The 24364-nt window shown below is 64.6% G+C and overlaps 1 protein-coding gene across 1 annotated transcript; it reads left to right on the top strand.

The window, feature by feature from the left end:
- Positions 1 to 36: 36 nt before the first annotated feature.
- On the top strand, positions 37 to 23993 carry MNEG_1257 (hypothetical protein; the record flags this gene model as incomplete). The annotated part of the gene is made up of 60 exons (XM_014050260.1): positions 37 to 126; positions 337 to 552; positions 792 to 875; positions 902 to 1033; positions 1254 to 1351; positions 1525 to 1684; positions 1860 to 1979; positions 2409 to 2500; positions 2746 to 2850; positions 3001 to 3119; positions 3276 to 3454; positions 3712 to 3885; positions 4093 to 4146; positions 4445 to 4633; positions 4898 to 4956; positions 5195 to 5312; positions 5589 to 5889; positions 6017 to 6220; positions 6401 to 6483; positions 6715 to 6790; positions 7003 to 7154; positions 7462 to 7598; positions 7796 to 8015; positions 8209 to 8324; positions 8566 to 8712; positions 8994 to 9116; positions 9274 to 9367; positions 9661 to 9762; positions 9922 to 10038; positions 10183 to 10343; positions 10559 to 10678; positions 10911 to 11009; positions 11206 to 11322; positions 11524 to 11641; positions 11845 to 11976; positions 12172 to 12309; positions 12592 to 12789; positions 13007 to 13175; positions 13380 to 13548; positions 13768 to 13874; positions 14026 to 14096; positions 14287 to 14355; positions 14556 to 14657; positions 14925 to 15025; positions 15378 to 15450; positions 15678 to 16447; positions 16657 to 16855; positions 17120 to 17662; positions 17889 to 18422; positions 18683 to 18754; positions 20357 to 20617; positions 20866 to 20990; positions 21217 to 21282; positions 21485 to 21605; positions 21807 to 21871; positions 22152 to 22207; positions 22434 to 22447; positions 22660 to 22695; positions 22990 to 23121; positions 23493 to 23993. 60 exons carry the CDS (start codon positions 37 to 39, stop codon positions 23991 to 23993), a joined length of 9300 nt encoding a protein of 3099 aa, XP_013905714.1.
- Positions 23994 to 24364: the final 371 nt, after the last annotated feature.

Here is a 24364-nt window from a genome sequence, read left to right as displayed (position 1 = left end):
GTCGAGCAGCTGTATGTGAAGGAAAGGCCGCTAAAGATGCAGTTCGAGCCGCGCAGCCAGGTCCTCACCGGGCCCGAGCTCCTCGAGCTCGTCGGCATCAGTCCTGATGAGCTCGCCATGAAGTCGGTGAGGCGCCCAAACGCGTTCGTTGTTTCTCTTCAAGTCACTCTGTGCTGCATGCCACGAAAGCACCAGCGCCGCTGCAGCGCCGTCTGCTGGCAGTGCACGCGTCTACGGCACATTACGCAACCGCAGCGCCAGCCATGCGCCAACGCGGCTCGCCCCGCCGCGCGCACGCGCCATGTGCGCCGCGGAATCTGAAACTGTATCGTTCAGGGCTTCCGGGCCCAGGACCCGGAGGTCGACGACATCGTGCGCGCCGCCCGCGATCTGGGCGCGTGCTGCATCTCGCCCGACGCCAGCCTGCCGGCCGAGGAGAACGTGGAGCTGCTGCTGCGCGCGCTGCGGCTGGTGCAGCTGGGGCTGGAGGTGCAGGTGGCGGACAACGAAGGGCTGCTGCAGGAGTCCAACGCGCTGCGGGAGGACGCTCGGGTGCGGCGCGGCGGGTCGCGACGCACCGCAGATGCAGCCGAAGGCGGTTGCGCGAGACTGCCTGCTGCGGCGCCCTGTCCTGCGGATAAGAGATTGGTTACAGGCACAAAATGTTGGACGGGTGCAAACATGCGCTTCTTGCGTCTGCAGCGGTTAGCTTGCTCTTTCTACGTCATGGCCATTTCGGCATGCTGCCACCTAGCTGGTAATCCATCGCCATACGGGACTCGAAACATCAGGCCCTGGAGGAGTCTAACCGCTCCCTGGAGGAGGACATATCGGAGCTGCGGCAGCTGAGGGACGCAACAGAGGACGCGGGAGATGTGCGGGAGCTGCAGCGCGAGCTCAGGGTGGGTCGCGGCTGCTGCTGCTGCTGCTGCTGCTGCTGCTGCTGCTGCTGCTGCTGCTGCTGCTGCTGCTGCTGCTGCTGCTGCTGCTGCTGCTGCTGCTGCTGCTGCTGCTGCTGCTGCTGCTGCTGCTGGTCACGCCCTGCATCCCAACACTCGCAAAACTTGCCTGCTGTGTTTGGCCATTGCCGCCTGCTGCCTGTGCGGTTAAGTCAAAGACAGAAGCAGCATGGCAAGCTGCGTGCACGTCCCGCGCGTGGCAGCCGTCGCTGGTCGGAGCGGGCCAGTTGCAAAACTAGAGCAAGCGCGCGCAGTAAGCCTCCACGCTCGCGGCCGCCTCGCCGCGCCCGCCAGGAGCTACGCCGCGCGTTTGAGGACGAGCGGCGCGCCAACGACGACCTCACGCGCGACGCGGACCGAGACCGCCAAAGCATCGAAGACCTCAAATCAAGGTGGGTAGATTGTCACGGCTTTTTGGTCCTCCGCTTCCATCCCGTGCATCAGCAGCAGCCGCCTTATAAATACACACACGACCAATTGGCTTGGCAGCCCCCGTGCCCCGCCGTCAATGGCTGTGTCATGGAATCCTCGGTCCCGAACCCTGCGCGGCCCGCCCTGCGCCCAGGCTGGAGAGTGCCTTGGAGGACGTGCGTGCGCGCGACGAGGCGGCGGCCGACCTGCGGGAGTCGCTGGCGCGGCTGCGGGACGATTACTCAGAGCTTCAGGCGCAGTACGCCGCGGCGCAGCGCGAGGGGCCAGGCAAGGAGGCGCAGCGGGAGCTTGCGGTGAGGGCGGCGGCGGCGCCGGCGGCCGTGGCAGGGTGCTGGGGATCGCGGTGCGGCGGGCGGGCAAGGCGGTTGCAGCACCAGCAAGCTCGGCCAGGCCCTGCAATCCATATTAGAAAGCGCCCAAAATCGGTTGGATCGCGCCGCGCGTGTCTGTTGTGCGGCTGCCCTTCAGGACACAATCAAGCAGCAGGAGTGGAAGATTGACCGGCTGACGCGCGACAACCGCGCCCTGGAGGCCACCAACTGCGAGCTGCGGCAGCGCGAGGAGACCATACGCGAGGAGAACCTGCAGGTGTGCGGGTTGTGCTGCACAGCGAAACAGCGGCAAGCGGCTGGGCCTGGCGTGGCGCCGGCTGGGATGGGATGGCGCTCAATGGTGGCAGCAGGAAGTCCGGTTTTACACCCGTAGGGACCAAGCATTGCCTGGCGGAAGCAGACTGGGGACTCTGGGTGAGGGTATCTATAATATACTGTCATGACGTAGTGCCCTCGCGGATCGAGGCACCCTGGCAAACACACACACACACACACACACACACTCACGCACACACACACACACACACACACATGCACACACACACACACGTACACACACACACACACGTACACACACACGCACACACACGCACACACACGCACACACACACGCACACACATGCACGCACGCATGCACAATCACACACATGCACACAAATTGGCACACACCCCGTGCACCCCACAGGTGTCTGAGAAGATCCTGGGGCTTGATGAGGAGGTACGCGCGCTGCGGCTGGAGGCGGCAGAGGCCGAAGTCAGGGCTGAGGCCCTTGTCAGGTGCGGGCAGACGGCTGTGACGCGCAGACAAGCTGCTGCGGGATACCCTCCCAAGGGTGGCATATCCTTGACGTTTTGCAGCACTGTCCCGGGACTGGCTCGGCCAGACAATGTTGCAATACGTGGAGCGTATGCCGGCCTGAAAAATCTTGCGCCCTGCGTGCAACGCTTGCACTGATGGCGACGCAAGGCCTCGTCCTGTGCACTGACGTCGGCCAGCGCCCTGCCGACCGCGACGCGCCCAGGGAGAAGGGCCAGCTGCAGGAGCTTTCCGCGCAGCTCCGCGCTGAGGTGGCGGACAAGATGGCGCTGCTGGACGAGTTCGAGCAGAAGTTTGCTCGGCAGTACAGGTGACACTGGTCACGCCACGAAGCTTTTCTGTCTGTGCAGCCTCGCTGCCGCCCGGTGCTGGAGTGGTAGCTGTTCTTGGAGAACAACGGGCACCTGGGCGCATGATGATGACAAGTGGATGACATCATATGCGCGTTCACCGCGCGCAGGGCGTGGGAGGAGGAGAAGGCCGCGCTCCAGTCTGAGGTGGACGGTCTTAGAAGGGAGGCCCGGGAGAAGGCGGCGGCGCGGCGGGGTGCGGGCCAGGCCCTGCAGCGGCACGACGACGGTGCGCACTGCTGGAAAATCGACCTTCAAGTCACATGTGATTTGACCAGGGTGCTATGCTTTGTTTTCAAGGCCTGTTGTGACCTCAGCATCCAATGATTTTCCGACTTACTGCACGCAACGGCGGCGTCGCCACCGTCCCCTCTTGCCGCCGCAGCCGCCAGCGAGTCGGGCAGCGAGGGCACCGGCGCCGGCGGGGCCTCCCTGGAGCGCCAGCTGGCGGACCTGCGGGAGCAGCTGGCCGAGAGCCGCGAGAAGGAGGTCCTGCTGTTGGAGGCGTACGAGCAGCTGGAGAGGGACGTGGGCGCAGAGGTCGACCGCGCGCTGGGGCGGCAGGTGGGGCGCCGGGGGACGTGTCAGGGATTTTGAGAGGAGGGGAGCGTGCCTGCTGCTTATGAGCAGATAGGCTTGGGCTGAGGGTGGTTGGTGGCGTGTCTGGAGAGCATGATGATTGCCGGCGACGGCTGCCAGCATCAGTCTGCACCCGTGACAGCGTCGCCCGGCCCTCACCTGCCCGCCTGGTAAAGTTGCTCCTGCACATGTTGCGCCCGCAACCTCTCATACGCACTTGTCTGGGTTTTGCACCACTGCAGTCGGAGGAGCTGTCTCGCCTGCAGCGCCGCACGGCGTTTCTGGAGCAGGCGCTGAGTAAGGAGCGCACGCGCTGCACGGGCCTGGAGGAGGCCGCGGCGCGGGCGGAGGCGGCACACGCTGACGCGGCGGCGGTGTGCGAGGCGTATGAGAGCGGGGTGTATGGGCTGCCCCAGGTGGGTTGGCAGGGGTGTTGATTCAATACTGTGACAATGGTCATTGCCACAATCTTGAAAGCGGGGGACCTGCGCAGCTGCTTGTGGGCGGCGAGGGAGGCGTTTGCTGGTGGAGGCTGACAAGGTCGTTGCGTTGTCAAGCGTGCCGCCAACTCCGCCGTCGCTGACGAAACCCAACGAAATGCCGCATGCCACTTGCGTCCGCAGGCTGCCGCTGAGATCCGCCAGCTCAAGGAGACGGTTGCCCAGGCCGAGGCCAGGGTGCGCGGCCAGCGATGGAGCGGGCACTTTGCCACCCGATGATGGCAGCACCCTTGGCTGCGTCCCAAAATCCTCATGCAACACAAACTCCAATAGCCACAACTTCACGCCACCCCGAACTCGCGCTGGCGGGCCCGCAGGCTCATCTCGTACCCTCTCCCCCCACCCACTATCACCCACACAACGACGCCGCGCTGTGCGGCGCCGCCCCACACTTTCTCCTTCCCCTACTCACCCCCTTGGACCCACCTGCACCCCCACTCCTGGTTCTCCACCTGCTTCCAATGAACCTGCCCAGGTGCGTGACCTGGTGGCCCAGGCGAACAGCCTGGGCTCCGCCCTGGAGGGCCTGGCCGACGAGAACGCGGCGCTGCGCCAGCGCGCGGGGCTGCCGCCGGGCGCGGCCGTCGACGCGTCGGGCGTGCGGCTGGCGCGGGAGGTGGCGCTGGCGCAGCTGCGGAGCGTCAACGCCCTGCTCGAGCGGCAGGTGCGTGAACGCGACGCACGCGGACGCGCGCCGCTGGCTGCCGGCGCTTTGCCGCCTGCGAGCCGCGCGGCGCAACCGTCACAGGCGGCATCGGGGCTAGGACGCGACGCGAGCGCCGGAGCTTGACATTTGCCGCCGCTGCTAGCGCGACACCACGCCCTGCGCCCGGCCGGCCCTATTTCCGTGGAAGCCCCGCCCTTGTCGATGATCAAGCACAGCTGTCTTTACACTCACCTCATCCTCTTCGCTGAAACCCAATGACAGGTGTCAGACCTGGAGGAGGAGCGGCGCAAGCTGCGGCTGGAGGTCAAGTTCAGGGCAAAGTACCACGGCAGGCGCGTCCCACTTAACGGGCGCAGTCGATGCAACGGGCTTTTCACAGGGGCTGCAAGCCCCGCCGCGGGCTTGCGCTCCATTGCGAGCGGCGCTGGGCGCCGCTGCTGGCCGCTTCGGCTCCTGTTTGCAAGCGTGTGGGCGCCTTTCTTGGATCACCTGGGTGCCGCTCCATTCATCCCTTCATCCCCGCGTGCACCCTGGACCTCCCGCACGCCGCACTCGCAGGGCGGCGCTGGAGATGGGGCTGACGCCTGACCAGCTCCTGCTGCTGGAGGAGTTTGCTGAGGACCTGAAGGGCGGCCGCGTGCCAGAGGAGCGCCTCGCGGCGCAGCTGCAGCAGAGGGTGGGCGGCTTCGGGACGAACGCAAACATGGGGGGTGCACTGTTTGGCCTGCGCAACACGGGCAGAGGGGGCTGTGATTGGTTGCCTTGACACTCTCGGCGCCTGATTTTCTTTCCGCCTTCCGCCTTGCTCAAAGCCTTGAAACATGTTCTTGCAATCAAACCCTCAACCACATGCCTTTGCAGTCCTTAGTCAGGCTCCTCCCAAAACTCAACCATACCCTTGCCTCACTCCCAAACTGTTCAACTGCCGATTACCCATCCATCTCCCACACAGATCGAGTTCCTGGAGGTCCGCCTTGCCGAGGTCATGGCGTATGCCGACATACCGCCCCACATGAGGCCCGCCCTCGCCGACATGACGTCACTCACCGGCAGGGGGGCCGCCGCATCCCGTGATTCAGGCGGCGCCGGCGCCGCGCTGGCCGCATCGCTGTCCACGGCCGCGATTGGCGCGTGGACGGGTGGCGGTCTCATGAGCGCAGGGGCCGTGGCGGCGGCGGCGCGGGCGCTGGAGGAAGTGCGGGCGGCTGTGCTGGAGGCGCTGCAGTGCCTCAGGAGCATGGATGCTGGTATTGGTGAGCAGGGTTGAACGCTCGGGGCAATCCTCGCTGACGGATGGGCGAGGTACCTGTGTTGCATCTTCGCGCCGCCTCCCTGGCACATGGGCTAACCTCAGCGGACCACTTGCACCTTGCTTGGCAGGTGAGCACCATTCCTCGCCAGACTCGGACCACCACCGTTTATTGGGAGAAGCTGTTGAGAAGCTGGCGGCGGCGGAGCGGGCGGCCTCAAACGTCATCAGGGACGCGGCGGCGGTGGCCAAGGACGGGGCGCCGACGGCAGGCTCCGCGGCTGACAACGCAGTGGTTGCTGCCGCCAGAGCGGCCTCCAAGAGGGTGACGGCAGGTGACCAGGGACCCACTGCTCAGGGACCCCACATGTCACCATTTCCATCTCACCCTGACGCTTTCACACAGAAGCACCACGTTGCGGCGCCTTTGCTGGCATTCCGCATCCGGCACGACCAATGTTCCTGAGCAACGCCTCACCATCCTGCCACCTCCTCTGCTGCGAAACCCTTCAAAGGCGACAACTTTGTTGCCGACGCGGCGGCTGACGAGCTCTGCTCAAAGCTGGAAGAGCTGGCGCGTCAGGTGGTCAACCTGCAGGTGAGGTGCAGCACCCCAATCATGACTTGCATTTTTTGGCCTCTTGAGGCGCAGCGCACAACGTGAGAATGCAATAAGACAAGTGTCCACTGGAGCACACGAAGACTCTGGGCTTTGGCAAGATCGAGCCTCCCAGCGGCGCTCCGAAGCCCTGCACTCGCCACCGTGCGCTGACCCTCCACGCCGCGCCGCACTCCACGCCTGTGCGCTGCGGCGCTGTTTCCGCCCCAGGTGGTGGTGGCCCAAAAGGACGCCCAGCTGTCTGCACTCGCGTCCGCCAAGTCGGCCCTGGAGGAGCGGCTGTCAGGTGCGCTGCAGGAACCCTGCGCATCCAGTCGCCGCACCGCCTGCTTGCTCATTGCCTTCGTACACACTGCTAGCGCCCCAGCAGCAGGGGGGTAGCCGGGCGTTGAGACTGTCTTTTTTGATGTGCTGCGTCTGGTGGCAGTGGTAGGCTTCTACGACGACCCACTGCTTCTGTTGGCCCCTCTCGTCCCTTCGGACGGCGTGCGCAAGCAGGCGCGGGCGTTGAAGCTGCCCAGAAGCTGCGCCGCCGCGATTACATTCCTGCGGCGGAGCACGAGGAGGCGGCGGCGCAGCTGGCTGCGGCCAAGGAGCAGCTGGTTGAGGCGATGGAGGAGCTGGGGGCCAGGGACAGGGAGTTGACAGAGGTGCGTGACTTCATTGTGTGTGTGTGTTTGTGTATGTGTGTGTGTGCGTGTGCGTGCGCTCACGTGTCTGCACACGCATGCTCTTCTGTGTGTGTGTCTTTATATTTGCACGTTAGTGAGTACGAAGATGCTTGTGCTTATGTGAGTGCATTGAGGCATGTGACTTCTTGGGGCAGGGGGTGCAACACGCTGAAATCGTGCTTCAGTCGCGGCTGTGGGGCGGCGGTGCTCGCCTGCTCGGGCACCCCCACTGCATTGCTCGGACCTCGCACGGGCTTTGCTTGCGTACTCCGCGCCGTCAGCGCAGGACACTCTTGCAGAGTGGCCGAGCCGCGCCAAGCGCGCCCCCGCGGTGCGTGCTCCGGCCTCGCAGGTCGGCTCCGCGCTGGCGCGCTACCAAGGACGGATGCAGCAGCTGGGGGATCAGGTGGCAATGCTGTACAAGTGAGTGGGGCGGGAGAGGCAATCTCAGGTTCAGGGTCAACCCCTGCGTGAATCTGCATGCAGACCTACCCAACATGTACACAGCACGTTGCTGGCGGCAGCAGCAGTGTGGCGTTGTTGTACCGCCTCCGGCTCCACACACCTCCAAGCATGCTACTAGCCCCCTGCAACGGCAACCCCGCCTCGCCCCAATAAAGGGAGCATGCTGGCGCCGCGGCCGCCTGGCGCTCGGAGCGGGGCGCCACTGAAACCGCGCTGCAGAAGGCCAGGGCTGAGGCGCAGGCGCAGGCCGCCGCCAACGGCGAGCTGCTGGACGGCCTCCGCGCGCTGGAGGCCGCTGCGGGCGGCGGGGACGAGGGGGCAGTGGCGCTGAGGCGCAAGTACGCCGACACAGTGCGGCGCATGGCGATCGTGCAGGTGCGGGAAAAGGCACAGGGGTGACGCTTCCTGACAGCGCTACTGACAGTGCTTTTGTTACTTACACGTCAGCAATTGACGCGAGCGGATGCATTCCGACTTTTCAACGCAGTGACCCTGAAGCGCCGCCGTCCGTAACGCATTCATGAGTTTGTGGTCAATGTAGGGCCCCCTTAAATGTTGATCCCCGCAGCTCAAGCACGCCAAGGTGTCGCGGGAGCTGGCCGTGGCACTGGCGGGGGAGCGGGCCGCGGACGACGCGCGGGCGGCACTGGCGGAAGAGATGGGCGAGCTGAGCGGGACGTGCAGGTGCTTTTGGGGACATTGCCCAGTCATGGGTTGTTGCAGTGCTTGCAAAGGCAAGGGGGTCAAGGTCTGCAATCAGGGACTGAGGGTCTCACCAACAACAAGGAGTGGGGGTTTGATGTTCAGCGCACTGACGTTTAGTTAACTCTGCATACGTGTAAAGGGCTCTAATGGAATGGGGCATGGGCACGGGGGAGTTCCAGTCACTGGCCGGCTGCTGAGAGGAATAACCGCCACCTTGCAGGGCCCGCATCCGGTGGCTGGAGGCGGCTGCGGACGCGGCGCAGCGGCGCGCGGAGCGCCTGTGCCGCGCGCTGCAGGCTTCTGCGCCGCTGGAGGCGCACCAATCGCTGGTGGAGAAGCACAGCGCCCTCTGCGCGGAGCACAGGAGGTGGGCCCGGGGGGGAGGGGGCTGCGCGCGCTCTGCGCAGAGCACGGGAGGTGGGCCCGCCCGCCTCCGGCCCTGCGGAGTCGACTGCGCCACCCCCTGTCTTTGTGCCTTTATACGGCTGTCCGCCTGTGTTTTGCAACCCGCTGATCGGCCGCGTCCTTGAGCAAACGAAATCGTTTTGGCTGTGGAGCCACACAGCTCCAAGGGATGGCCGATGCGTTGAAACTGTTGTGCTTGTTTTGTTGCCCTGAGTGAGGCCCACATGTTTATGCATGCGCCAGGATGCTGGAGGAGCGCGGGGACGGCGTGGCGGACGCGTCAGAGGAGCTCCTTGCGGCGCGCGACCGGCTGGCGGCACTGGCTGTGGAGTACGATAAGACCGCGGCCAGGGCCGCTGAGCTGGGGTGAGTGCGGGCACCCTCACTGGGGGCGGCTGCATACTGATGGCGGATGGTGAGGTTTGTCTCTAAGAATGCCGCGGTACCGACGTCGCCGTCACCAGCTGGAGGACTACTTCGTTTGTTTGGCAACACGTATCCTTTGCATCGGATCTGGCCGCAGGGAGAAGCTTCGCCAGCTCCAGCTGCCCGCGGAGCTGGCCGCCAAGGGGGCGGCGCCCGCGCACGCACCAGGCAGCGGCGGCGCTGCTGGCTCGGTGGCTGGGCACGACGCTGTTCAACTGGCACTCAACCAGGCAAGCAGCACTCCTGCATATCTCTGACAGCTGCTCGCGTCCCACTGCGTCTGGTGCAGTCTGCCCATTGTGATGGGTGCAATCCGTCCTCTGTGCCTGGTGCAATCCGCCCAATCTATCATGGACTGCAAAAGTGTGGCCACGCATTACTGTTTTGCCCACCGCAAAGTAGACCCACAAACACGGGCGTACAATGACATGCACGCGTGCCGGTTTAATGGAGCCTGCCCACCTCCCCCACCCCACCCCTGCAGGACCTCGTAGCAGCCAAGGTGCAGCTGGACAGCATGGGTCGCCGCCTCGAGCTGGCGGAGCGCGAGAGGGAGCGCATCATGGCCACGCTGCACGACACACAGGTGGGGGCCGGCTCACGGCAGACCCTGTCGTGGACTGATGCCGATTGCGAAAGGCCAATTTCGGGTTTAGGGCGCAGGGATGGTTTTGCTGGCCAGCTTTGCTGGTGCAAAGCTCTTGAGCACACCCATAAGCACACATCACTCCACTGCTGCCACCAGGGCCGGCTGGACGAGGCGGAGCAGAGGCTGGCGCAGTCGGCAGGGGAGCTGGCCACCTCGCGCGCCCTCGAGTCGCGCCTGCAGCGCCGCCTGGTCGGGGCCAAGACGGCCGCTGAGGTGGGCCGGGAGCGGGGACCGCAAATACTATGCAACAGGCCCTGCCTCAATGCGCTGCTGCAAGATGGCCGGATACATGCTAGTGTTGCACCACTGAAGGCAGCTCTGATGCCACTTGTGTGACTTGTGGCGCACTGGTGGCAGGTGGAGGAGCTTGCCGCAAGGCTGGACGAGGCTGAGCGTGTTCTCAGGGACGCGGAGGGCGAGAAGGCGGCGCTGCTGGCGAGGGCCGAGGGGGCGGAGCGCGCCGCCAAGGACGCCGCGGTGCAGCGGCAGCGGCAGCTGGCGGACATCACCAACCTCAAGTGAGCCGGAAGGGCGGGCCGGCCGCGTACAACATAGTTGCTATCTTGTTTGTGGGCGACTTGAAACGAGATGAACCGGCCCAGGACGGTGGTGTTGCTTGCAGCGGTGTGGAGGCGCATGCCTAGTCAGCACGTACCCACCTGCTGGGCCTTTGCCGCGCACCGCACGCCGAACCACGCGGCCTCGCCGCGCCGCGCCCCACGCGCCCCCGCAGGGCCGCGCTGCGCAGCGTGATGGGCGGCAGCGACGCGGCGTCCAAGGCGGGGAGGGTGTTTGTGGAGCTGGAGCACGCGCGCGCCAAGGAGAGCCTGGCGCGCTCGGCGCTCAACCGCAGGTTTGATCCCTCAGCGCGCGCTTGCTTTGAAAGCGCCACCACTAACAGTCTGCGGGGTCCGCCTCACTTCTAGAGCATGAGCAGTCAGAGTACTTGGCTGGGGTTTGCACAGCTTCTCACACATGATTGGCACGCATACATGGTGGGCTCTTCTAGCATGATGGGAGTGCAAATCGTGTTCTCTTATCTTTCAAGACTATCTGAATTCAACTCAATCTCACCCTCAACCCAGTGAGCTCGAGCGGCTCGAGCTGGAGCGCCAGGGGCGCGCGCTGCGGCAGCAGGTGGCGCGGCTCACCGCCTCGCTGGCGGCAGAGCAGGACCACGCGCGGTGGGTGCCGCCCCCCGCATCGTCGTGACGCGCCTGTCAAACCTCAGCCAGCAGCCTGGACGCTGAACCCTGAGTATGCGCTTTGCCTGTGCCCCGAACCTGCTCAGCGACACGTGGCATGTGTGCAATTTCATGCTGAGCACAATCTAGATTTTTTTTATGGTCCCACTGGTCCCTGCCCTCCATTGTCGCTCAGGTGGGCGGAGTCTGAGCTGCGGGAGGCGCAGACGCGGCTGGAGCTGGCGCTGGCGTCGCTGACGGGCGCGTACAAGAGCACGCTGTGGGTTCGGCGGCTGGAGCAGCTCAAGCGCAGGTGAGGGGCACGCGAAAGGGGCGCACGCGCACCGTCTTTTCCAGCTACTGGTCAAGGCGCCCCGTCCTTGATGCCCGCACTCCCTGCGTGGCTTCCCAGTTGCATGGAAAGCGGATTTCTCTGCCGTCACACCCTGCGAATTCGACGGATAGCCACTTACCAAGCCCGCGTGCGGCCAACGATGCGCCTTGCTGTGGGCAGGAATGACGCCATGGCGGAGGGCCTGTCGTCTGCGCTGGGCCGCCTGTCTGGGGCGGAGGGTGACCTGCAGGAGGCGCGGCTCAGGCTGGAGATGGCGCAGGCGAGCGGCGGGGCCCACGTAGGGCCGTGGCGCGGTTTTGCAGGCCGCTCCCGCCGCCTTGAGCCAGGGTTCTAGGGGCCGTCGGCGTGTGTGGCCGCCGGCCAGGTTCGCTGACCGTGCGTGTGGGCTGGCGCCAGCGCACCGCAAGGCTTGCATCTGTCCTGACTAAAGCTCCGTTCACGTTCCATCCCCTCCTGTCGTTCTCCGCCGTGTTGCCCCAGGACGCGTCGTTGCTGCTCTCCAAGGGCGCCCCCGAGGCGCACCGGGAGGCCGCAGCGCTGAGGGAGGCCCAGGTGGCGCTGAGGCTCGAGGCGGGGCGCCTGGGGCGCGCGGAGAGGATGATGCGCCAAAAGGTGGGCCGGGGCCACGCGTCTTTGATAGTTACATGACTGGAATAAATGCAATACTTTTACAGGGCGTTCCCCGCTACACAATCTTGGCAAAAATTTGGTGTTTGAACCTGCCACCACGCTCAATGCAAGCTCTGAAGTGTACAGCCGCCCAAGCGGGATCTCCCACAACTGACAATTGAGTTTGACGGCTCCCAGGTGTCGTACGTGGAGCGCGTCAACTGCGAGCTCTCTGAGCTGCTGGAGCGCTGCGACGCGGACGCGCTGGCAGCGCAGGGCGCGCTGGAGGCCGACAAGCGCGCGCTGTCGCGGCACACCGCCTCCCTGCAGGCAGAGGTGCGCCCGGCTCACTGCCTGCCTGCCTGCCTGCCTGCCCTCGTGCCCATCGGCGGCCACCCCTTCCATGACTGTCTGGTAATAGGACGATAGGGAGTGTCGAAACGCCACGTTCTCGCCTCTGATGCTCCTTGTTCCTGGTCCAGCGAATACAGCAGATGTTCAACCGTCGCAACATCCCTTCGAGCGCCCCTGCTGCCTGATAGAATCAAGCGCAGCAGGTACTGGAACGCCACATCATCACTCTGACAAGTCTGTGCGTGCTGCTGGTGGGCCATGCAGGTGGTGGCCCTCCAGGAGCGCAGCAGTGCGCTGCTGTCAGAGCTCGAGGAGGCGCGCGCCTCCGTGGCCAAGCAGCGCGCTGAGGCCGCCGTCGCGGCGGGGCTGGGGCCGGGCGGCGCGGTCGGCGGCGCGGCGGGCGTGGGGATGTCGAAGGCCGATAAGGAGCTGCTGCTGCGGCAGATAGAGAGCCTCAAGGAGGTGTGCGTGGTCCAGATCATGGGTGCCCCCCCAGACCTGATCAGCATCGACTATGGTCCTCACCCACTATCCAGCTGCATGTGAACGGCCCCACGCACCGACGGAAGCAGAAGCTCATGCTGTGCCGCAGCGCATGGTACGACGCAAGCACGACAATCACCGTCGTACCCAGCCGCCGAGCGAGCCGCCGCCCGCCTCCCCGCCGCCGTCCCGACAGGCCCGGCAGGAGGCGGAGCACATGCGCCACGAGTGCCGCCGCCTGGAGGGCGAGCTGCAGCTGTCGGCGCGCCAGGTGGAGTCGCTGCAGCGCGCGCACGACGAGGCGCTCGACCGGCTGTCGGCCGGCAGCAGGGCCATGCTGGGCGCGGCGAACGGCGGCGCGGGAGGTGCGCGGGCGGGATGATGTCATCGTGCGTACGCACGCCTTGCGGAGGGAAACAGTCATTGAGTACAAAGACATAGCTCATGTCGACGGCATGAACGTAGATAACAACGGATTTTGCTCAACAGATGTCGGAGTGTACAACGGGCTGGCCTCATGTGCGGCCGCCCCTGCTTGCCACTGCCATCATCGCTGCCGTCATATTCAGGGGTGGGCTCCGGCGAAGAGGGGGCGCTGGACCACATCCGCGCGGTGGCCGAGGCGGCGGTGCGCGAGCTGCAGGCGCGCGTCAGGGACCGCGAGGCGGCGCTGGCGGCGGCCGCGGAGGCGGCGCGGGAGCACCAGGCTGCGTTCATGGCGCAGCACGCTGCGGACAGGTGGGGCGCGGGGCGAGGTGCAATCGCAAACAACAGGCCACCTGGGGTAGGGAGGCAGTGCTCAGATTCTGCTTTTTGGAGGCGCGTTCGATCTACAGCAGCAGCGCGGGCATCCAGGGAGCTGGACATTGGTTCATCACGTAATGCCGGACGTTCAATTCAGCACACTATCGGTGCCTGCAGCAGTGAGTGCTTGAGCGCCCCAAATCCCTCACGCAGGGCCGAGATCGAGCGGCTGTCGACGGCACTGCTGGAGGCTGGCGCCCAGGGCATCGCCGGCATCCGCGCCAGCTTGGCCCGCGCTGGCACCGCCCTCGCGGCGACAGGTGTGTGGTTCCAACACCAATACGCCACCACTCAGGGCCGTTTCCAAGGACACTGGCGATCGCCCCAGCAGTCCCATGAACCCTGCGTTGTCAAACGTCGACCTCCTGCCCGTGCGCAACAGCTGAGATTTGCGACCTTGTTATGCAACAGGCGACGGCGGCGAGGGGGTGCCCTACGAGCGGCTGAGGGAGATGCTGGAGGAGCGCACCTCAGAGGCCGAGGTGCGGCGCGCATGGGCCGTGTGCACCGCATTGCATGCAGGTCTCTCAGCGGGGATGGGCCCAGGCGCTCACACACAGTAGTGTCCGACCGGCTGCGACGCCTTCGTGCCAGATTCATTCGTCGGTCGGTTCCCAAATCCGGTTGGCGGCGCTGACTGCGCATCTTGCCCCCGGCCGCCGCCGGCACCAGGCGCTGCGCGGCCATCTGGAGCAGCGGGAGGCGTCGTTGGAGTCGCTGCGGCTCGGCTACGAGATGCAGGTGGGAGGGGGGGAGGCAACAGCCGGACTGCTGTCCAGGCAGGCAGCTGGCAAGCGTGCCTGGCATCTAGTCTTGACTAGCTGGCTAGGTAACTGGCTGGCTGGCTGGCGGGCGGCCCAGCTGCTTGCAGGGAGTGCACTGTGCTGCTGAGGGCGGGTGCCGATTATCTGCCGTGCGCGTAAATGTGCTTTGCCGTGCAGGTGAAGCAGCGTGATGCCGAGGTGGACCGGCTGTCCCGGGCCTTGACGGCCGCCAAGGCCGCGGAGGACGCGCCCAACAGGGCGACGCTGCAGAAGCTGCAGGTGGGGCGGAGTGGAGTGGCGAGTTGGGCACGGTCCACCTGGGCGCTGCAAGGTCCCACAATATGGTGCCTGCATTTCTAGGCTTGCTTCGGGCGGGGCAATCGGCGGCAACCATGCGTGCATGGTGGTTATGCAGAACCGATAGGATTGATAGCATCTTGCTGGTACGTGCCTTGCCGCCACAAGTATCGGTAAGTGCTGCTGCAACATGATGAGATGGACCCCCTCGAGACCCAAGCTTGCACGCCTCCCAATCCCCCTCCCTAGTCTGAGCTGCGCCAGAAGGACGGCCGCCTGCGGCAGCTGCGCGGGGCCATCAAGGCGCTGGAGGGGAAGCTGGCGGAGCTGCTGAGGGACAGGACAGACCTGTGAGTCCAGGGGCCAGGGTCCAGGGTTGAGGTTCCAGGGTTCAGGGTTGATCGTTTGGGGGTCGGAGTACAGGGTTGCAGGTTCAACGCGGCCTGCCCGCTCGCCTGCTCACCGTCCCTGCAAGCAGTTCAAGCAGTAGCCCGTGCGATCGCGCTCCCTTTGGGACTGGTCTTGCTCCGTGCCCCGCCTTCAGCTGCGCACTCCGAGGCCCTCCTGCTTGTGGCCGACGGCTGCGGGCCCTTGCGGCCTACTTCTGCGCGATTGATCGCTTAAATCCCTTAGCCCCTCACCGCCTGCGTTGTGCCGACCGCTCTGGCCCATTCCGCCTGCCGTCCTCACTGCCCCCTCCAGGGTGATCCAGGCCAGCAGCTGGAAGGAGCAGGAGCTGCTGGACGAACGACTGGCAGAGGTGGAGGCGCAGAGGGTGAGCGGCTGCAGAGCTGGAAAAGAAAGACAGGCTTTGACCCGCTCCTGAGAGATATGGTCGATCGCACATCAAGCTGTTTGAAAAAAGTTGGCTCCATTGGCACGGATCGGGCTTTGAAGCGGCGAGTGCGTGCTCGGGAATGCATATACTCACCTTGGTGGCGCGACAACACCGTCCTCCCGGATGCTGACGAGGACAAATGCTGCCCGCTCGAATTCCATCAGGCCGCGGCCGCCAGGGACCTCGACGCAGCCAAGAAGGCGGCCTCCGCCCACGAGGCCGCCGGGCGGCGGCTGGCGGAGCAGCTGGCGTCGGAAAAGGAGGCGCTGGCGGAAGCCAAGGCGGCGCTCGCACGCGCACAGGCCACGCTGCAGCGGAGCGGCACTCGCACCCAGAAGCGCCTCGCCGCTGCCGCGGCCATCTCAGGCCGGGCTGCGGAAGGCGAGGCGGAGGCGAAGCCAGGTACGGCGGGGCAGGGAGAGGCGGGCGGCGGCGGCGCCGAGGCTGCGGAGCGCAGGCAGCGCGAGGAGGGGTTGTCTGCGCTGCTGGCGCGGATCATGGCGCTGGAGAAGGAGAATGCAGCCTTGCAGGAAGCCAACCTGAAGGGGCAGCAGCAGCAGCAGCAGCAGCAGCAGGCAGGGCCAAGGCCGATCAGGACGCAGGCGGCTGGGAAGGGGGAGTCTGGTAAGCAGCAGGCTTCCTTGGGCAGGGGCGACGCCGCACCGGCCACGCCGTCGGCCGCCGCTGCCTCAGGGCGGCCCGCCCGCGCCAGCAGCGACGGCGGCGCGGCGTCAGGCCGGGGCTCGGGCGCGGGCGCCGCTGGCCCCTCACGCCTGAAGGGTGCCGGAAATGCAGCGGCAGCGGCGGGGGCGGCGGCGGAGGCCGAGGGCAAGAACGGTAGCGGGGGCAGCGGCGGCGGCGGCAGCGGCGTGAGCTATGCGCCGGCCGCCTGGGAGGAGGGGAAAAAGCTTCTTGCCAAGATTGACGGGCTCAGGTGGGGGTGACTGACGGGCTAGAGTGAGGGGTGCAGCGCTTGTGAGGACGGGAGGGCAGTGCAGGGCTTAGGGACTGCAGGCAACTCCCCAGGTTGGCACATGATATTTATACTGGACAGCGAGTAGGTCGGCGTCTTCACGCGTTGACGTGCGGCTGCCCACGACATGTCTCTGACCGCATTAGACGTACTCCCTCGGACGTGCTCAGGAAGCGGCTCTCAAAGAAGTCCGAGGAGTGCGACGAGCTGCGCAAGGAGGCGGAGCGCCAGGCTGCACTAGTGGGCAGCCTGCAGCATGACCGGGAGCGCGCGGTCGCGGCGCTGGAGGCCGCAAAGGAGCGCCTCAAGCGGGCGGCAGAGCAGGGGGCGCAGCAGATGCCGCCCGGCTGGGCGGTCGACGCATCTAAGGTGGGGTTGGTTGGTTGGGGAGACTGGCTGCTCCCAGGCAATGTCACATGCCTATCAAACACTCAATAAGCACGTACCTGAGCTCTGGAGCTGCAAGCGGCGTGGCGCTTTGCCAAAGCGGATGGGGGGCTTTAAGGGCGGGTGGTGCCTGTCGTATGTTTATGCGCTGTGCAACCAGGATGTCTTGGGTTTGGCATCTCAATTTGCTTCGCTTAGTGATGGCGCTGATTGTGAAGCCTTGCAAAATATCCTGTTGTTTGGCAGCTCAAGGACTATGTGGACGAGGTGCTGCATCTGGAGGGCGAGAGGGAGGCGCTCGCGGCGGAGCTGCAGCGCGCACAGCAAACGCTCCAGCAGCAGCAGCAGCAGCAGCAGATCGCGCCCGCAGCCGGCAGCGAGCAGCAGCCGCAGCGGGCGACTCAGGAGCAGCAGCTGTTTGAGTTGCAGCTGCAGCGGGACCAGGCGCAGGCGGCGCTGGGGCGGCTAAGGGCCAGGCTCGACGACCTGTTTGGCCCGGGCGCGTCCGACCCGGGCGCCGCGCGGCCCCACCATCAGCAGCAGCAGCAGCGCCCGCGCTCGGAAGCGCCAGGCGGCGGCGGCGCCGACGCCCCGCCCGCCACGGCGCGTCGCGCGTCGTCGGGGGCCGTCGCGGGGGGCGGCGGAGTGAAGCTGAGCGGGCGCGAGGCGGAGCTGCTGAGCACGGTCGACAACCTCAGGGCGGCGCTGGAGCGTGCCATGGCGGGCAGCACACCCACAACCCGCTTCATGCAGGCAAGGAGTCTAGAAAGGGCCGGTGAAAGCGGTTCTGTGTGTACTAACGTCCCCACGTGCACCAGTGCGAGGCAAGGGGATGAGGGCATGTGGCGGTGACTGGCAGCATGGCTCTGCACGTGTAGGTCCCAAGGGCACCGAAAAAACCCCGATCCAGGCCACGTTGCATGCAGCCCGGGCCAGCATGCTCTGCCAGCCATGTGTGCGGCGCAGCCACACACCCGGACAATCGCCTACCTGCGCCATTACATTCCCAACGCAGGAGGTCGAGCGGCGCAAGGCAGCAGCCAAGGAGGCCGACGCCGCGCGGTCCGAGGTGTCGCGCCTCAAGCAGCAGCTGGCCGCCTGCAGGGACGCGGCCAGCGAGCTGCAGCGCGCCAACACCGAGCTCAGGTCTCAGCTGCAGCAGCTGCGCGATAGCGCCGCGACCGCCGCGGCTGCGACGGCGGGCGGCGGCAGCGCGGCTGCGGTTGCTGTGGCCGCGCTGCGGCGGCAGGTTGAGCAGCTGCAGGGTGCACTGCGGCAGCGTGAGGCGGAGTCGGTCACGCTGAGGGCCACAGCGGACCAGCTACAGCAGCAAGTCCAGCAGCATCAGCAGCAGGGGCAGGAGCAGCAGCAGCAGCAGCAGCAGCAGGGACGGCGGCAGCCGGAGGGGCAGCAGCAGCCAGGGGGCCAGGAGGAGGAGGAGGCGGCGAAGTTGCAACGCCGGCTGGAGGAATTGGAGGCTGAGAATGCTGAGCTGCGGGGGGAGCTGGGGGTGTTTGACTCTGAGTTTTGGGACGAGCTGGAGGAGTTGGTGAGCCAAAGGGCGTCGACGGTCAAGGGTCGTGGAGGGGCACCCGTAGTTTTCGGCGGCGGATCAGCAGCCTTGGCGCTCTGGCCCCCAATCAGACTGATCTGGGCGCCTGGCCGACGCAATCACCTCGCAACTCAGCTCGGGTCGACTCCCGTTTTCTTATGAGACGTCCCCCGTTCGCATTTTACCCCTCACACATGCTCTGCTCTTTCTCCTGACCATGCTTTTACCCCCTGCCTTGCGCATGTATGCGCCTGCAGAAGCTGGATCGTCACCGCTTGGACGAGCGGTGCTCAGAGCAGGAACGCACGATCGAAGCGCTGCGGTCGCAGGTGGCAGCCAGCAGAGTCGCGGCAGCGCGGTGACTGCCGTTGTGGGGTCGCCAACCCGGCTTGGCTGCGCCGTTGCTTGCTCAGAACTGCACTGAAACCCTGCAGCGACAGGTATGTTCAAAACCCCTGTAATCTGCTCCCGCTCTATGGGCGGCTTGTCAGGTGAATCTGGCCAGCTTTTGTTTCGGCATATCTCAGAATTACCTCTGCAGTCCCGTATCTGCTCGCCAGCCACGATGTGAGGTAGATGCCGTTGGAAGGGGGGTGGTTGCTTGCACCCTTCCACACGCACACAATACACGCGCGCGCGCGCACACACACACACTGTGGCAGATGCAAATTCGCATGCGCGTGCACAAGCATGCACGAATGCACAAATTATACCCGCTGCGCTGCAGGGTTGGGCTATCTTGGCATAGTGGTGTGTGGTAGGGCCGTGGGTCACCTGCTTCTTTTGGTCCCTGGTCCTGCGCTGCACTACGGCGGCCTGCGAAGCGTGCTGTTGCTGAGCTGCGCGCGGCCTTGATATGACTGTTGACTGGTGGGCAGGCCGGGGGGAGTGACGCGGCAAGGGAGTGGCTTCCGGCAGAAGTGCACAGCTTATTGCAGACGCCGCCAGCCTTCAGAGGCACATAGACTGACCCTGGAAGCCGGACATAGCCAGAACTTATCCGCACTATCACGCATTCACTCTCTGGGCATGGTCCACGCCTATCTTGAGCATGGTCATGCTCTTGTGCATGCATTTCCGCACCTCCAGGGCACCGCACTGGTTGCCGTGCCGTCACGTCTCGTGTCTTGCGAGGCTCCAGGCAAACACGCTCAGGTTCACTGGGCAACCAGAGTCACTCAGCAGCCTGATCTGACATGGAGCTGCGTGCGGCATGGGGTGAAATCCTGCTTCTGCAGGCCCTTTCCACTGCGATGCAACCCCAATCCTGTGCAAACCCAGATGGCAACATGTAGAAGATAGACACAGGAAGCTACGACCTGCCCTTGGGGCGCAGCAGTCCAGTGTACAGCAATGGTGGCGGTCAAACACGCCACCAGAACTGTTGACAATGACCGACTGCTGCACGATGGGTGTATGAGCACGAGTGCTTGGCTAAGCAGTACATTGAAATCAAGCAAGTTTATGGTGTGACGGGACGCAGTCTCTCGTGCGCAAACGACCGAGTGACATCACGCACACCTTTGTCATCAGCACTGCAACATGGCCTCAAAGGCGTGCTAATGTTCTCTTTGACAATAAGCTATTCTTTCAACATCAGTTATCCTGCCGGGAAGAGATTCTTTGTTGCCTACATTGAACGAAGCAGCTGTGCGTCAATGTGGACGATCTGACACGGTGATTTTTACCGAGTTCTCTTGCTCGGAGCTCGCAGCGTAATGCCCGGTGTACTACATATTCCCCAGCCACGGCCTCATTTGCATAGACTGCAGACAGCTATGGCCCAAGCGTCAGCGACAGCAGCAGCTGTTCCAGCTCACCATGCATACGCACGCCCCGCATGCATACGTCACCCGCGCGTGCACGCTGCGGCGGGCAACCGCCTTGGCAAAGCCGTTGCTGATAGTCTGCGGTGGCTGAACTGGGATCAGGCGCGCGCCTATGGCAGCGGCAAGGGGCCCGAGGGATTTGATTCCCCTGCGGCTCGCAGCAGCGGCACGTGGCCCGGCGGCAGCGACGGCGCCAGCCTCGACTCCGCTGACGGCGCGCCCCCGAGCAGCCCCAGCAGCAGCAGCACCCGCAACAGTGACGTCACCAGCGTGTCGCTCAAGGACCCCGCCAAGCTCGAGCGAATCAGGCACGCCTTTGACAATGGATCGCTCGCGTTTGGCTTCTCCGCCGGCGGCCTCATGGTGGGTCAGCTGGGTCCAAGGCAAAGGCAGGGAAGGGGACAAGCGGCTGCGGATCTAGCGACCAACCTGCTGTGAAGTGCCCCATGTATACCGGGCGTGTCGCTTCTCTCTCATGTCACAGCTGCTGAGACGTTCGCCAAGGTCAGGTCACTGCTTTTCGCTTGGATTTTGGCCAAGCCCTGCTGTCACGCATAAGTGCTTCTCTCTGTAAACGTCAACCTCCCAATCCTGCAACCGCCCCTGGGCAGTTTCCCTACTATGTCGGCGTCTGCTCGGTGCTGGAGGAAATGGGCGTCCTCAAGCGGCCTCACCAGCTGGCCGGGGCAAGCGCGGGCTCCCTCATCGCGGCGGCTTACAACACCGGCCTCGACATGTGAGTTCACATGGGCAATGGGTTCTGCATGTCATTAGGCCGCGGCTTGGTCTCCGCAGCTTGCTGCTGCTGCTGCTGCTGCTGCTGCTGCTGCTGCTGCTGCTGGGATGTCCGTTCTCCACCTTGCTGGTAGATCAGAGTTTGGCGTGAAAAAAAATGCGCGAGCGGCGGTCCAGTCTGCCTACCTGACCCTCAAACAAGACTTAAATCATCCTCCCTTGTGCAGGCGCGTTGTAGAGGAAAGCATGATATTGTTTGGAGAGGACTGCCTGCAGAACGGCACACAGCACAGGTGCGCACGCCGCGCCGCAACTCGCTAGTGCTGACTATCGCGCTGCCGTCAGTCGGGCGGTGCTTACCCTCAGAGCCGGCCCCCCGTGCAGCCGTGTCCTCATGCCTCAGAGCGTTATTTCCATTTGTGTGTTTTTGGCTCGCCCTTTGCTGCTGTGCAATCATGGCGCCTCTGCCCTCCCAATGACAACCTGAACTTCTAGGCTGGGCCCCTTGCTGCGCGATTTCCTGCACGCCTACCTGCCGCCAGACGCCCACGAGCGCTGCTCGGGCAACACGCACGTCGCCATCACGCGCGCCCTGCCCTACTGGCGCTCAAAGCTGGTGCGCCGCGGCTGCAAGGGGTTTGCACCATGCGCACACTACTCACTTGCATTCTGTCTTCAGAAGGGGTTCCCTACGCACCGCATGCCTTGACTCAGCTTATAAAATTGCTCGGTTGCTATTGCTGATGCATGCCTTGAAGGCCTTAACCTGGAATTACTATAATCCCAGAGAGCCTCCCCCCAAACTGCACCTTTGCAGGTGAGTCATTTTGAGTCACGCGACGACCTGGTCGCAGCACTGTTGACCAGCTGCCACATACCCTGGTGAGCCGCGCATCTGGGCGGCCTGCTTTTGGGGGGGGACGCTGCACAACTGGGTGCGGGCAGGAGCAGGCTATTGTTGGGATTGTGGGTTGACTTGTTGGCTAGAGTCGCGTTGCAAGGTGGTGCTGCAGCAACGGCAGCTTGTCAGATTCTCAAAGGGTAGTGTCCCAGCACCAGCCTGCCGGCCTGTGCAGTGCCCCCACGCTACGGCTGCAGAAACCCTCCTGACAGGCACCTGGCATGCGGCTGTGGCCCTGCCGGGTTTGTGTTTGCCCCGCAGGTACTTTGATGGGCGCTGGATGACCAAGTTCAGGGGCCACTACGCCGTCGACGGCGGTGAGGGGCCATGAGCAGGGAGGAGCTGCGGGGCTGGCGGCAGGAAGTTGAACGGCCGCAGACTGCCACCTGCCACTGCTCAAGCCCGGCCAGCTGCTCGTGCTGACATCACTCTCAAATGCTTGCGCAACACAACGGCAGTTTGGCTCTCATTCGCCATACACCACCTACCCCCTCCCCCTCCTCGCTGTCTCACCTGCCGACCTTCACCTCTCGTGACAACCAGGCGCCACCAATTTTGTAAGTTTCTTCCCGCCACAACTTAGCCGGGTCCGCGTGCTCGCCAGCAGCCTCTTGCTCATTGCATGGAGGTTGAAACCCCCAATGCTTATGCTTCCGGTCGCAAAGCCATCAGTGCTAGTCATCTCTCCCATTTGCTTCAAACCCGTTGGGCACGCCACCCCTGTGGCTTGCTGACTGCCCCATCGACCACTTACGCCCCGCCCCCTCAGATCCCAGTAGTGCCAGGGGCAGATTATACAGTCAAGGTAGGCCCCAGGTGCTGTGGCGCCACGCTTTCCCACTTTCGGCCGCACGCATCTGCATGAGCACCCTGCTGTCGTGCCCACCCGTGGCGCCCTGTCTGCAACGCGCTCAAAGCTTTTGTGGTGTGCCCAGTTTTCATCGCGCCCCCTCCGAGCACTGCGGTGTGCCTGTTGACCTCGGGCCAGGCTGCAAACCCCTCTTAGCAGCGCGTCGTCCCCCTGGATCCCTTCATCTCTTAAGCTACAACGTGTTTCTCAGCACTCCTTCAACTGTGCACCTCCCACACCGCTTCTCAGGTCATGTGCTTCCCCACTGTGCACTTAGAGGCCATCCGCTCCCGCGCAGCGCGGCTGGCGCTGGTGGAGCGCTTCCTGGACATTGACATATCCCTGGACTCCTTTGAGGAGTGGGGCCACGGCTACCCTACGGTGGGTCGCGTTGGGCCCTTCAATAGTTGCTTGGCAGCAGCAGTTTTATTTGCTGCTGGTGCGACAGTGGCGCTTTGGTTGCTTGTTGCCTGGCAGTGGCGGTGAGTGGCTGCTTGCTTGCTGTGCAAAAAGGGCAGCGGCGTGCTGAATCGGTCGGGGCACGGTGAGTCTTGTCTGCTCCAGTGACGTGTGCACGACATTCGCTTGGGCCCCAGGTGCAATTTGAGACGCGTCGCAAACCATGGTGCCGCGTCGCTTTGCAGCCGCCAATATCTGGCAGCCGCAGTCACTGTAGGGCGTGGCAGCCCGTGCGAACCACTCTCTTGCCATGCCGGCGGCCGTCAATCTTTGCAATCGTGTGCGCATTGCAGGTCCTCAAGTGGGCCCTGCAGGCGTCGCCGCGTGAGACCAGCAGCTACCTCATAGAAAAGGGCAAGAGAGACGCGCGCTCCTGGGTGGTGGCGACGGGGCTGGGGGACATCCTGGCGGAGCGCGCCGCGGCGGAGGCCAGAGCCGATGGCGCGGCGGGCGGGGCGCGGGCGGGGCAGGAGCTGGTGCTGCCACAGGGGTGGCGGCAGGCCGCGGACGGTTTGGCAGCGGCGGCAGCGGCGGCGGGGGCAGTGACTGCGCAGCAGCAGCAGCAGCAGCAACAGCAGCAGCAGCCGTCACAGGTTGCGGCTGCGCGGCTCGAGACACCTCAGCAAGAGCCAGAGGTGCAGGATAACGGCCAGCAGCCGGTGGCGGGGGAGGAGCATCGTGGTCACAAGCGGCGGCGGGAGGAGGAGGGTTGCGAGCCTGGGGTGGTGGTGCCGGGCCTCACGGGCCAGCCACGGACAGACACTGCGCCGCTTGCTGACAAACCGCCAGCTTGAAACAGTGCAACTTGTAATGTTGAGCTAATTCCAGCATTGGGGGGGGTCACAACCTCAGCACTGCAGGTGGGGTCACAACTTCAGCATGATTCTGCGCTGATGTTCACAATTGGAAATGGCTAGTGACGCAGTGACACACCCTGCCGCAGGTCAATCGCACCCATTTTGGACCCGATCACAAAGCGATTCAAGTACACGATAACCCATCATACTCCGTTTCAGCACTGCTGACAGCAAGCAACCCCGTCTTTCGCGTGGACCATCTTCTCAGCACCGCGCCTGCTCAGTGACCGTCGCCGATTGTCATTGATCAGCCTTCAAACAACAATAATACACCTCCTCAGCAGCATGCTTGGGCTATAGTGATCTGG

This window comes from Monoraphidium neglectum (assembly GCF_000611645.1).
Source record: "Monoraphidium neglectum strain SAG 48.87 unplaced genomic scaffold scaffold00122, whole genome shotgun sequence".
In the NCBI taxonomy this organism is placed as follows: Eukaryota; Viridiplantae; Chlorophyta; class Chlorophyceae; order Sphaeropleales; family Selenastraceae; genus Monoraphidium; species Monoraphidium neglectum.
Note: the sequence above shows the minus strand (reverse complement) of the source record. Positions and strands in the feature narration are given on the sequence as shown.